The sequence below is a fragment of the Notamacropus eugenii genome, chromosome 2 (assembly GCF_028372415.1).
Source record: "Notamacropus eugenii isolate mMacEug1 chromosome 2, mMacEug1.pri_v2, whole genome shotgun sequence".
In the NCBI taxonomy this organism is placed as follows: Eukaryota; Metazoa; Chordata; class Mammalia; order Diprotodontia; family Macropodidae; genus Notamacropus; species Notamacropus eugenii.
Genome location: NC_092873.1, coordinates 348,343,194 through 348,356,558, shown reverse-complemented (window position 1 = coordinate 348,356,558; position 13,365 = coordinate 348,343,194). Strand labels below are relative to the sequence as shown.

General features: G+C 41.8%; 1 protein-coding gene across 5 annotated transcripts in view; it reads right to left on the bottom strand.

The window, feature by feature from the left end:
* Nucleotides 1-13,365, bottom strand: part of ARHGAP27 (Rho GTPase activating protein 27) — a 59,757-nt gene that overhangs the window by 10,197 nt on the left and 36,195 nt on the right. For all 5 annotated transcript variants that reach the window (XM_072645954.1, XM_072645955.1, XM_072645959.1 and 2 more), the window contains 6 exons: nucleotides 5,746-6,168; nucleotides 5,361-5,564; nucleotides 4,980-5,060; nucleotides 4,797-4,889; nucleotides 2,350-2,417; nucleotides 1,894-1,984 (listed from right to left, as the gene is read on the bottom strand). In XM_072645954.1, coding sequence (XP_072502055.1) covers nucleotides 1,894-1,984; nucleotides 2,350-2,417; nucleotides 4,797-4,889; nucleotides 4,980-5,060; nucleotides 5,361-5,564; nucleotides 5,746-6,168 — 960 coding nt within the window. The remainder of the gene's footprint in view (nucleotides 1-1,893; nucleotides 1,985-2,349; nucleotides 2,418-4,796; nucleotides 4,890-4,979; nucleotides 5,061-5,360; nucleotides 5,565-5,745; nucleotides 6,169-13,365) is intronic.

Below are 13,365 nucleotides of genomic sequence, written 5' to 3'. Positions count from 1 at the left end.
TCCTTCTCATTTTACAGATGAGGAAACTGAAACAAACAGAGTTAAGTGACATACCCAGGGTCACACAACTAGTAAGTGTCTGAGGTCGGATTTGAACTCAGGTGTTTCTGACTCCAGGCCTGTCATTCTATCCACTGCGTCACCTCACTGTCCCAATAGTATACGTACTTGAATGCAAGGAGAATGGATCACACTGTAATAGGATCATTGATTTAAAGATGGAAGGGACATTAAAGATCACTAAGTCCAAACCCTTTATTTTTACAAATGAGGAAACAGAGACACCAAGAGGCTAAGTGACTTGCCCGGGTTTGCACAGCTAGTAATGTCTGTCTTGGGTGGGATCTGAACCTAAGTTTTCCTGATTCTATGTTTAGTGCACTAGAATCACAGTGCCCTTTAACTTTTAACTTAGATATTGTCATCTTTAAAAAAAATTTTTATAACTGTATTTCAATTTGATTGATTCCCCTTGTAATTCTAGGTATTTCATATGATGCATTTAAAAAACACTATTCTAAGGAGGGATCCATGGGCTTTATCCAACTGCTAAAGGGGTTCATGTCACATTAAGACTACCCTCGTCAGTAAAAATTTGTTGAGAACCTACTATGTGCCCAGTACTATGGTAAGCAATAGGGATATAATGAAAGGCAAAGAAAGACAGTCTCTATTTTCTGGGAGCTCATAGTTTAATGAGCTATGTCTGGGATTTGCTTTGTCATTTTCCTGTTCCAGTAGGGAGGCTAGATCCCATTCCTTGCTCCTTTTGGACTGGAACTCCTCAAGTTCAGTGGCTAATTAAGGGGATGTTCACCCTGAGAGTTCTTCCTCTATCCCTGGGATGGGAGTGGGAGGGTCCTCTATGCTCCAGTTTCATTAACCTCTCTTCCTATATTCCACAGTAGTCTCTCCACAGCCTGGTGAGTGGAAAGCAATCATAGACATAAAAGAAGTGGATAACTGATAGATGCTCAAATACCCCTTCTCTGCAACGGGCCCCAGTCTCAAAGAGACCACCTCTCCCATATCCCCAATAACTGGAGACACCAGGCCAGTATGGGAATCAGCATCTTCATCATTATTTTCTAAGGTCTGCAAATCATTTTATCCTCATAACTCTGGGAGTGCTATGACTATGCACACTTTACAGAAGCAGACTGAGGTTAAGTGATCTGCCCAGGGTCATGCAGTCATACAGCTAGTCTGAGGCCAGACTTGAACTCAGGTTTCCTGATTCACAGGTCCAGTGCTCTATCCACCAAGCTGCCTGAGAAGCCCAGCTTAGATTGGGTGACCAGAGGCTCCCATCTTTAAAGCCCCCTATATCCCTGGGATATGGGGAAGCTATCTGATACTCTGAGGGCTGCTAGATGGTGCAGTGGATAGTGTACTGAGCCTTTCCTGAGTTCAAATCTGACCTCAGTCACTTACTAGTTGTGTGACTCTGGGCAAGTCACTTAGCCCAGTTTGCCTCAGTTTCCTCATCTGTAAGATGAGCCAGAGGAGGAAATAGCAAACCACCCCAGTACCTCTGCCAAGAAAACCCCAAAACTCATGAAGAGTGAGACACAACTGAAATGACTGAATATCCCTGGGAAAGAAATAAAGGCAGTAGCTCATATGTAGGAGGTAGTGCCAAAAAAGAGAAGTGATAAGAGGGGTGAGGGGTATATATCCTAATGGTCACTATCTATCCCCTCCAATGTTTTAGACAAGATATGTTTGTAAGGAAGACATAAAGTACCCACACATTATATTCCTAGAAATTCCTTCTCTTGCTATGGTTAGCAGGAGGACAGCCACCTCCATGTCAAGGGGGAACCCTCCCTCCGAGGGGTAAAGTATAAGGGATTGTCCCTGACATGACCCATGGTTAGGTGGGGCTCTCACCAGGCTGCCAGCAATTGAGGCCTTTGATTCCTTGAAGAAGGTCAGAATCCCACCTTCTAACACGGTCCAAGACGGGCTCCAGTTCTTCTTACTGTAAATGGCAGCAACATCATCATCATCATCATCATCATCATCATCATCATCATCATCACTGACATTTATACGACACTTAAGAATTTGCCTAAATAATCTCACCTGAATTTCAAAACAATTCCACAAAATAAATTTACTACAGGTATCCCTGTTTCACAGGTGAAGAAACTGAGGTGAAACCACTTGCTCATTAGTCACACAACTAGGGATTATCAGAGGTGAGATGCAAATCTATATTGTCCATTACACTGTGACGCCATTTTGGGTACTTCCACCCCAACGACACCCCTTATTCCATCCGAACCCCTCAAGTTCTGGTCCCTGGCTCTGCTCACTGAGCTCTTATCAATCGCCCCTGCTCACCGTAGACGTTTCCCTTTGTCCACTGTCTTGGTGCGATGAAGGACACCAGCTTTGTCCAGAGTCTTAGACTAGAAGCATGTTGGGGAAAGAAAAGATAAAGTCAAAAGCAGCAAGAGAGCAGAGGGAATAACAGATTTGAGAGCCTCGCCAGGCGTTTGTTCACAGGAGGAGCCTGGTAAATATCTTTCGAATGAATCTGAATCTGAGATAGAAGGAACTTCCAGGACAGGACAGAGAGAAATGTGGTTAGTCTTTTGCAACATAACTGTTATGAAAGTGCTTTGCATGGCTACATACACATGACCTATATCTAATTGCTTGCTTTCTCTATGAGGGTGAGTGGAGAGGGAGGAAGGGAGAGAATAAGGAACTCAAAGCTTTAAAAATGAACGCTAAAAATTGTTTTGGCGTGCAACTGGAAAATAAGATGTACAGGCAATAGGTTATGGAAATCTTTTTTGCCCTACAGAAAAATAGAGAGGAGAAGGATAGAAGCAGGGGGAATGACAGAAGGGAGGATAGACTGGAAGAAGGGGTAGATGGGGTACACACTGCCCTGGAGTGGGGGGATGGGAGAGATTGGGATAAAATTTGGAATTCAAATTCTTGTGGAAATCAATGTTGAAAATTGAAAAATAAATTATATATTAATTTTTTAAAAATTTTGTAAATAAAAAAAGAAGGGACCTCCAAAGTCAGCTAGTCCAGTCCTTGATGCTCCTGCCTGGACAGAGCTTGAGGAATAGGGACTGTCTTTGGCCTCTTTTGCCTACTATGGCACATAGTAAAAGCTTAATAAATATTTAATTAATTGATCTGCATTGAAGATAATCCATTCCTTCATTGGACTGGAAAGCCATTAGAAAGTTCTACCCGGTAAAGAATTAGAAATTCAGAGGATACCCATCCATTGGAGAATGGCTCAACAAATTGTGGTTTGTAATTATGATGGAATACTATTATACTTTAAGAAATGATTAGCAGGATGCTCTCAGAAAAACCTAGAAAGACTTAAATGGGCTGATGCAAAGTGAAATGGACTGGGTACAAAGCAACAGCAATATTGTAAAATGACCAGCTCTTTTTAGCAATACGATGATCCAGGAAAACTCTGAAGGTGTTGGGATGAAAAATGCTCTCCATCCCAGAGAAAGAACTGATGGTGTCTGAATACAGATTGAAGCAGACTTTTTTTACTTTATTTTTCTTGAGTTTTTTTGTCTTGTTTTCTTTCACAACGTGACAATTATGTTTATGTTTTGCATGACTACACATGTATAATCTATATCAAATTGCTTGCCTTCTCAATGAGGGGAGGTGGGAAGGGAAAGAATCTGGAACTCAAAGTTTTAAAAACAAATGTTAAAAATGGTTTTTACACGTAACTGGGGAAAAATTAAATAAAGAAGAAAAAGAAAGAAAAAGAGAAAACAAAGAATAAGAAGAAAAAAGAGAAGGAAAGAAAAGAAGGAAGAGAGAGAAAGAAACAAAGAAAGAAAGAGAAAGAAAGAAAAAAAAGAAAAGAAAGTTCTACTCTGAAACTTTTGTCCACCCCTTGGTCCTACTTCAGAATCACAGAAACTTAGCTGGAAAGCTCTCAGAGGTTACCTAGCCCAACCCATAACTGAGCCAGAATATTCTCGTGTTATTGTTCACTTGTCATGTATGAAGAACCATTTCCTTCTCTAGCTCATGTTACAGATGAGGAAACTGAGGCAAATAGGGTTAAGTGATCTGCCCATGGTCACACAGTTAGCAAGTGCCTGAGGCCAAATCTGAACTCGGGAAGATGAGTCTTCTTGACTCCAGGCCTAGCACTCTATCCACTTCACTACCTAGCTCCCCCAGGAATCTTCTCTACCATATCCTTGACCAGCGGTCAGCCAATCTCTGCTTAGAAAGCCTAGTGATGGGTAAGTGTCCCAGGGAGGCTTTCTTCATTTTTTCAGTGCCTTATTTGGATGGCTGGGACTCTCTCCATTCTTCAGGGTACTAATTCTACCAGTAGAAATGAGGATAAATGATGAATCCAGACAAGACTATTACTGTTATGATTACTTCTTGTCCATTGAAAATGAAAGCGCAACCCCCATTCTGGAAGGCTCCTTTGCTAATCAAAAGAAACTGCTGCATTAAGTATTGTTTGCTAAAAACCACCCCATTCCCATTAGACTGGAGGAAAGTATGAGAGAGATTAGAGTTCAGTAGAGGAAATTAGGGTGAGGGTAGAGAGAACTCCTCTCTGCTTTCCAGTATATAAGCACATACACACACACACACACACACACACACACACACACACACACACACACACGGAGAAGCAAAGTCTAGATTGGGAAGGTCAGGAACTCCCTTGATAAGCATCCACTGCTTGTCCAGCCCCTTTCTCACAGCCCCCTCTCCATGCCTACCCCAACTCCATTCTGGGGAGCCCCAAACCCACTCACTTTCTCCTCTGGAGGGCTGCCCAGTGTCAGGGAGTCAATGTTCTGGCTGGATTTGCTGCCGCTGCTTTGGTGGCGCTGACCTGTGACAGGTACCTGGGGGAAGGGGACAGACATTCAGAGTCCCTCCACCTGCACTCTAATGTCCATCCCTTACCTCCCCCTCCCCTGATCCAGGGCCAGTACCTGAGGAAGCTCCCACTGGGTGGTGCTGTCACTGGGATTGTAGAAGTATGGCTTCCCCTGCTCATCCTCGGACCTCATCCACTGGAGAGGAAAAGTTCAGTCAGTGACCACTGCATGTTGGGGGTGGGGGGAGGGAAGGAGTTCTTAGACAAGTGAGCTTCCGGAAAGAAGAAGGGTAACTTGTGTCTCTGAGGCTGAGAGGGGATGGAAAGGGGAAGGAGGATGAGGAGAAGGAAGAAAAGGCAAGAAGCATAACATTTCAGAAAAGAAAGTGGATGACCATGCTCAAAGACAAATTAGATTTGGAGGGAAAGGGTGCTCCAGAGCAATATCTGAAAGAGGGCTCCAAGACAGCTCTCCCCTTGCTCAGTTTTGACATACCTGTTCCTGTGTATAAAGGTTGGTATAGAGCAAATGCCCATCTGGGGTGATGTGGCAGGACCAGCCAGGGGGCACATAGGGGTCAGTTGTTCGCCCTGGGGCTGGGGAGCCCGGGATAGGGTCAGTATAGGAGCTCCCTGGAGAGTAGTCCTCCTCTGGGTAGCCTGTCAGCTCCTCCGGATAATCTGCCTCTGGTGTTGGTGGCTGGAACACAGCCCAGGTCAAGAATCAGTGCATGGCTCCACCATCTTGGATGTGCTTTCCTACCCAAGAATCTTCTACTTCTTTAGCCTACCCACTGCCCACCTTCTACCTCCCTTGGGAGCTTAGCTCTACCCCAAGGTGATTTCTTCCCTGTCCCTGAACTTCCCCATCCCCTTCTTACCCTTTGGTCCATGGGGCTACAGGGGGCAAGTTCTGTTTGCATCTCAGGGGTGATGGACTCCTCCCATGCAGTCTCACCAGTCAGGGGGTTGTAGAAGAACACTCTCCTGCTTTCTTCATCCCAGTACTGATCCCACTCAGCTTCAGGATCCCTCGGGCTGCCCAAAGGGGACAGAGAGGTAGCTGGGCTAGATGCAGACTCAGGAGGTCCGAAGGGAGATTCCCAAGTGGTCTCCCCAGTGCTTGGATTATAATAGTATGGCCGTCCACTTCCTGAATCTGTATGAGTCTCCCACACTGGGCTGGTGGAGGTAGGGGTTGCGTCAGGGGCAGGGACAGGGGCAGGGGCAGGGTCTGGAGCCAGAGCAGGAATTCGCTGCTGCCTCTCCACATTCGCGTACACGGGGTCCAGAGAACTGTCTACCTGTGAAGGGAAGAACAAGGGGTTTGAGGTCACAGAAGCAGAGAGAAGAAAAGGCATCAGGCATTGGTCCACCTGTTACTGGAAAGGAAGGGAATCACAAGTCAAAGAGGAATAGAAAAATAAGCTTGAAATAATCACCTTTTGGAGTTTTCAATTAAGGCCCCATTCCCCTAAGAAGTAACCTACTCACGTTCTCCTCTGGAGGACTGACAACGTTCAGGGAGTCAGATAAAAAATATTCAGATTTCTGATTGAACCCTAAATAAATATCCATTGTAACCCATCACTCTCACCCCCCTCACTATTTTGTGCCTTTCCCCCCTAAGAGCTGGATGTGATAGATACTTCAGCCAACGTTTTGTAATCTCTTTAAGGATTATCCCTTTCCAGATGGAAATCAATTCAACACCTATTTACTAAGTCAAGACTATGTCCTTCTGTAGAACTAGGTGCTGGGGATACAAACAGATATCTAAAGGAGTCTTTACCCTCAAGGGGTTTATTATAGTCCACTGGGGGAGGGATATTCCATGTGCCTAGAGAAGGGATAGTATAAGGTAGGTTGTATTAGGGCAAAGCTAAGATCCAGAAAAAATGCCACAGGAACATCTGAGAATGAGGAGGGAGAATAATTTAGCTGGCGAGGAGGGGAAGCAATCAGGGAAAGCTTCTGGGAGGAGTGCTTTTGAGGTTGGGGCCTTGAAAAAAGACTCCGAGATGAAGATGACTCCACTCCAGGGAGGCAGTGGGAACAGGTGGCATCAGGACATAAGGACAGCGTACAAAGTCAAGCCATAAATGACTTCCAGGAAAGAAGTCTGAGTAGTGGCAGAGAAGCCCAGCCTGTGCATGTACCATAGGAAAGAACTGAAAAACAGCACCAAACCATAGGAAAGAACTAAAAACCAGCACCAAACTGAATAAAGATTAGGAAATGCAAAAAGAAACTACACCTAGTGAACTTAGGCCTGCATAACAAGGAAGGAAGGAAACAAGCATTTTATTAAGCACCTACTATGTACCAGTGACTCTGCTAAGCACTTTACAAATATCTCATTTGATCCTCATAGTAACTCTGGGAGGTAGGTGTTATTATGTCCCATCTTACAGCTGAGGAAACTGAGGCAGACTGTGGTTACTTGCCCACTGGGTTGACTTGCCCAGGGTTACATAGCTAGAGGCTGTCAGAGGCTACATTTGAACTTAGGTCTTCCTGATTTAGGAAGACTCATTTTCCTGGGTTCAAATCTGGACTAAGACACTAGCTAGCTGTGTGACCCTGGACAAGTCACTTAACCTTATTTGCCTCAGTTTTCTCAGCTGTAAAATGAGTTGGAGAAGAAAATGGCAGAGCACTCCAGTATCTTTGTCAAGACCCACCCCAAATGGAGTCAAAAAGTTGACTAAAATGATAAAATAACACCACACTTCCTGATTCCAGGCCCAGCACTCTACCCACTGAAATACCTAGACAGTCAGAAATCTAGAAAAGCAAGAAAAAAGAGATCCTTCCAGAAAAATGTGAGTGTGATCAAAGGATAACAAGCTAGAACCCTGAGCAGAGATCTTGGATACCTGATCACTTCAGCACTATTTACCTGGGGGTCAGAAGCCCTTAGGGATTGGATGAAGAAGCTTTACGGTGATTAGAAACCTGCACTTTTTTGATCACAGAGGCTGACACAGAGCCAGTATTGATCAGCTAGGGTGCCCTATTGGCTCTGGAAGTCCATAGAACTGTTACGTGAGATGCTGCAGAGTACCCTGAAAATCCAGAGCTCTGAACCCAGACAATCTGGGGAGTTGAGGAGAGGACCTGCATTGGAAGCACAGTTGTAGGAGCTAAAGTCATTGAATTCAGAATCCAACAGGGTGTGGCTATCCCAGCCAGGCAAACACAGTAGGGCAGAACAAAGTCCTGGCTCAAAGCCCTGATCCAGGAACAGAGATATAGGTATGAATAAACAGAAGCAGACACCAAACTCTATAAATAAATGTGATAGGGATTTGTATATCTACAAGAGTCCAACCCAGAAGGTAGTAATTCCACAACTGCTATGAGCAAAGCCTCAGGGGGAAAATGAATTCATGGTCACAAGGACTATAAGAATTCCTGGAAGAAATGAAGCCAGATTTTAAAAAATGAAATTATTAGTAAAATAAGAGCTGGGACTGGGGAGAAGTCGACTGAAATTTCTGGCCCAAAAGGCTACCTGAATGTGGGCAGACTGTCAAATTTCAACAGACCTACTCCAGCAAAAACCTAAAAACTGAACAAGTCCAAATAATTATCAAGAAATCCAATACGAACGAACTGACACAAAGTGAAGGGAGCAGAACCAAGAGAACACTGTATACAGTAATGATGATCTACTGTGAATGACTTAGTTATTTTCAACAATACAACAAACCAAGACAGTTCTGAAGGATTTATGATGAAAAAATGCTATCCCCTTCCAGAGAGAGAATAATGAACTCTGAGTGCAGACTGAAGCATACTCTATTCATGTTATTTTTCTTGTTTTGTTTGGGATTTTTGATGTTTTCTTTTGCAACCTTGTTGACATGGAACTATGCTTTACACGACTTCACATGTAAAATTAATACACTGCTTGTTTTCTAAAGGAGTAGGAGAGGGATGGGAGGGAATCTGAAACTCAAAAATTTTTAAAATGGATGCAAAAATTTTTTAATGTAATTGGGAAATATTTAATAAATAAAATATATTTTTAAAAGAGAAATTCAATAAGAAACTGTGATAAGTAACTTGTTTCCCCTGAGAACTACACAAAAAGCCAGAAGCCTATGGGCAATAAGAAAGGAGCTAACAGAGAAGCCAGTGTCAGTACAGGCAAATGATGCTTAAATACCAACTAGGAGTCAGGAAGACTCAAGTTCAAATCTGGCCGAGCTGTGACCCTGAGCAAATCATAACCTCTGTTTGTCTCAGTTTCCTTGTCCGTAAAAAGGAGATAATAATAGCACCTACCTTGCAGGATTGTTGGGAGAACTGAACGAAATAATAATTATTAAGTGCTTAGCATAATGAACTGGCACATAGTCCGCATTATATAAATATTAGCTATTATTATTATTGATCTGTATGGCTCTGCATCAGGAGGCAGCGAAAGAGTGGAGGGCTCCCCAAAGAAAGCCCCAGGGTAATTGGAAATACACAGCAGTACTCCTGAAGGGATGTGGAGGGGAAGTAAGCAGAATGGGCTTGACAGTGCTCCTACGGGGACATCCCAAGCACTAAAGGCTCTGAGGTCTCTAGTATTCTGTCTTGATATGCATTATCACTGGAAATATGGAGTTGATCAGTAATTGGTCATTGCATTGGTCAACGTCCTTAAGTTTTCCAAGAATTTTTTTAATGATGTTCCTGGTTCTACTTTGCAACAATTCATCCAGGTCTTCCTAAGTTTCTATGAATTCTTCATACTTGTCATTTCTTATGAAAACACAATTTGTCTGGCCATTGTTCAGTGATGGATGTACCTACTTTCCTCCCAGATCTCTGTGGCTACACTAAATGACTCTGAAGACTCAGTGCTCTGAACCTCAAAAATTCAGGGGAGGCTTAACCCTGGGAGGCAGACGTCAGTACAGGAACCAAGGTGAACTAGGTTGCAACAAAGTTGGGCTGACCACTGAGCCCCAAAACCCAGCAGAAGGTGGCCCTGGCACAAAGCCTCATTTCAGATACTATGGAGATACGAGCAAATACAAGAAGATAGAAATAAAGAAACATAATGGATCCAGAGACATACAAAAATCCAACCCAGGAAGAGAGAACAATTCCATAACTGACACCAGGGACTTATAGGGAAAAACAGATTTTCCACAAAGACTACATAAATAGTTAGAATAAATGAAGCAAGACATTCAAAAAATGAAATAAAAACTTTGGAGGAAAGAATTAGAAGGAGAATTAAGCTTAGAACAGGAAGTGGCAAACCTTACCCAAGTAAGGGATACTTTGAAAATTATAAGAGACCAAACAAAAATTAATGACTCCATAAGAGAGGACAAATATTTAAACAAAATCAAAAGACTGAAAAAAAAAGAAATATAAGGTATCTGAAATAAAAAAAAAAAACAAGTGACAAAAGGGTCAAGGAGAAGTGATTGAAGACTCCTTAGACTTTACTGAAAACTATGATGAAACAAAAGGTCTGCATGTGATATATCAAGAAATCAGACAAAAAAAAACGCTTAGATTTATTAGAACTAGAGGGGGCACAGTAAAGATAGAAAGAAGTCATTAATCACCTCCTCAAAGTAAGAAAAGGAAAAGTTCCAGGATTGTCAGAGTCAAAATTCAGAGCTTCCAAGACAAAGAAAAAATAATGCTAGAAAGAAAGAATTCAAGAATCAAGGAATTAGGATCACACGAGTCCTGGCAGCTTCCATCTCTACAAGAGGAGATCTTAGAATATAATATTGAGAGAGAGAGAGAGACACACACAGAGACACAGAGACAGAGAGAGAGAGAGAGAGAGAGAGAGAGAGAGAGAGAGAGAGAAAGAGAGAGAGTTGCAACCATGAATAACTTAACATGAAAAAATGAAGTATAATATCTAATGGGAGGAGGGAACTGGGTCCAGTTTCAAACATTTCTGATGAAGACACCAGAACTGAGTAGAAATTGAAACACAAACACAAGATTCAGGAGAAATCTAGAAACGAGGTCAATGTATTTGAGTAATTAGAAGAGGCTTATGATGACGAATGGCCAATATTCCATGGAGGGGAAGGAAACAAACATCTTTTTAGAACCTCAGTACTTAGCACCGAAGGATATAGTTAATAATAATAGAAGACTGGGGCGGGGGTGGGGGTGGGGGTGGGCATTGTGGATTGGCTCTGTTCTGAGAGTTTTAAAGAGAAAGATAAAAGATTACATTAGTGTAGAAGGGAGGAAGAAGAGAGTGAAATGTTATTTCTTGTATCTGGGGGTACAAGCACACAGAAGAAGGAGTAGAATAGCAGGTGTCAATGAACCTTAGTTGACCTGATAAGGTTTATGGCACGTGAACATGTGCGCACACACACACACACACACACACACACACACATACACACACACACACTGCTTGGTGAAGAAATACAACAAATTCAACAGGGAAAAAGCAGATTTAAGGGACGGGGGTTAAGAGGAAAGCTAAGACTGCTGAGAGGACAATCACAACCAAAACAGACCCAAAAAGGTCATTGAAATGGGGGAAAAAGAAAAGAAATGGAAACCAAGATGGTGTCCATAACTGGCGGTTGCTGGACAAATTGTGGTATGTGAATTTTACTGAGTTGTAAGAAATGCCAAAAGAGACAATTTCAGAGAATCCTGGGAAGTCAGAACTGAGGCAGAATGAAGTGAACAGAACCTGAACAATGTATACAATAACACTGTGAAGAAAGATAACTTTGAAAGAATGAAGAACTCGGATCCAACCACGCCTTCTGAAGTCCCTTGCCGAAGCATGTTACTCCCCTCCTGAGAGAGGTTATTTTGGGATGTGATCACAGTGTGTATTTGATTTGCTAGCCTGTGTTGATCTGTTGCAAGAGATTTGCCTTTCCTTTTTTATAACTAGGGATGTGCTAAGGGGAAGGGAGAGTATTGATGGGGATGCAAAAAAATAAAAAAGAGAGAAAGAGAGAGAGTCATTGAAACATTTTAAAAAGTACATAGAAGAATGTAGATAGAATGTTCAGAAGAAAGTACAGTCGATTTATTAAGGACCTACTATGTGCCAGGCACTGTGCTAAGCATTGGGGATATGAAGAAAGACAAAAGAGAGTCCTGGCTCTCAAGGAGCTCATAGTCTAACAGGGGAGATAACATGTAAACAACCATGTACAAAAAGCAATAGACAGGCTCCACTGGAGATAATCAACGGAGGAAATGTGCTAAAATTAAGGGGGATTGGAAACTCTTCTTGCAGAAGGTAGAATTTTAACTGAGACTTGAAGCCAAGAAAGCCAGGACATGAATTCGAGAAGGGAAGTAGGCATGGGGAACAGCAAGTGAAAATGCCCAGATACAGAGAAGCACAGGAAAGTGATCATTTTGAAAAAAACAGGTTGAATTTTTTATGTGATTTTTTAAAAAGCACCTGCATAGGATAGAGATTATTTCATACAATTCCTTTTTTTTCTGTTCTATTTTGTATATGGAAATGCTCAGGGTTTGGGTTTTGATTTTTTTTGCATTATTAAGGTCAAGATAAAAAAGAAATTAAAAATAGGAAGGTGAAAAAAATACCTTATAAAAGAAGAGGTAGAAAACTTTACCCAAAGTAAATAGCGAACCTTCTGAAAATAGAATGAAGTAAATAGAACTTAATCATTCCGAGAGACAAGAAACATTAGGACAAAGTCAAAAGATTGTAAACAGAAAAAAATGTAAAGGGGTATCTACAACAGACCTGGAAAACAGGTCCAGGAGTGACCATTCAGGAATTGTACTCCCTGAAAGCCATGACCAAAAGAACTCCTGGATTCTATATTTCAAGAAATTTTTAGTGAAAACTGACCAAATCTATTAGAACCAAAGGGCAAAGTGAAAGACAAAGAATTCACCAGTTACCTCCTTTCAGAAAAGGGTTAGTATGGTTCATCATTGGAAATATGGAGTTGGTTAGGAGTTGGTCAGTGTCCTTAAGTGTTCCAAGAATTAAAATTTTTTAAAAATTTAATTGATTAAATTTTTAAAATTTAAATTTTTTTCTACCTTGCTTGGCAATAATTCACCTAGGTCTTCTCAAGTTTCTACAAATTCTTCATACCTATCATTGTATATAATAACAGAATTTGTTCAGTCACTGTCCAATGATGCGGGCACCTACTTTCCTTCCAGATCTTTGAGGTCACCAAAAGTGCTTCTGTAAAGGAAATGGATCAGGGGAAATCTGAGATCAAATTTGGGAGTTTTCCTAAATGACCTGATGACATAATTGAGTGTAGGACATTCTTAGTTATGAGAAAAATTAAGAAGTTCCTCAGTCAAATAATTGGAATTACAGTAATCCCTTCCATATTGAGGAGGTTAGGGGATAGCGCCCCTTCAATCTGGAAAATCCGCATAAAAATTTTTGGCCCTTTCTTCATACCAGAAAAGAAGTCTGAGTTATTATGGCATTAAAAATTAAAATATGTTTTGCTATTTTATACTATACATATATTTTATGCATT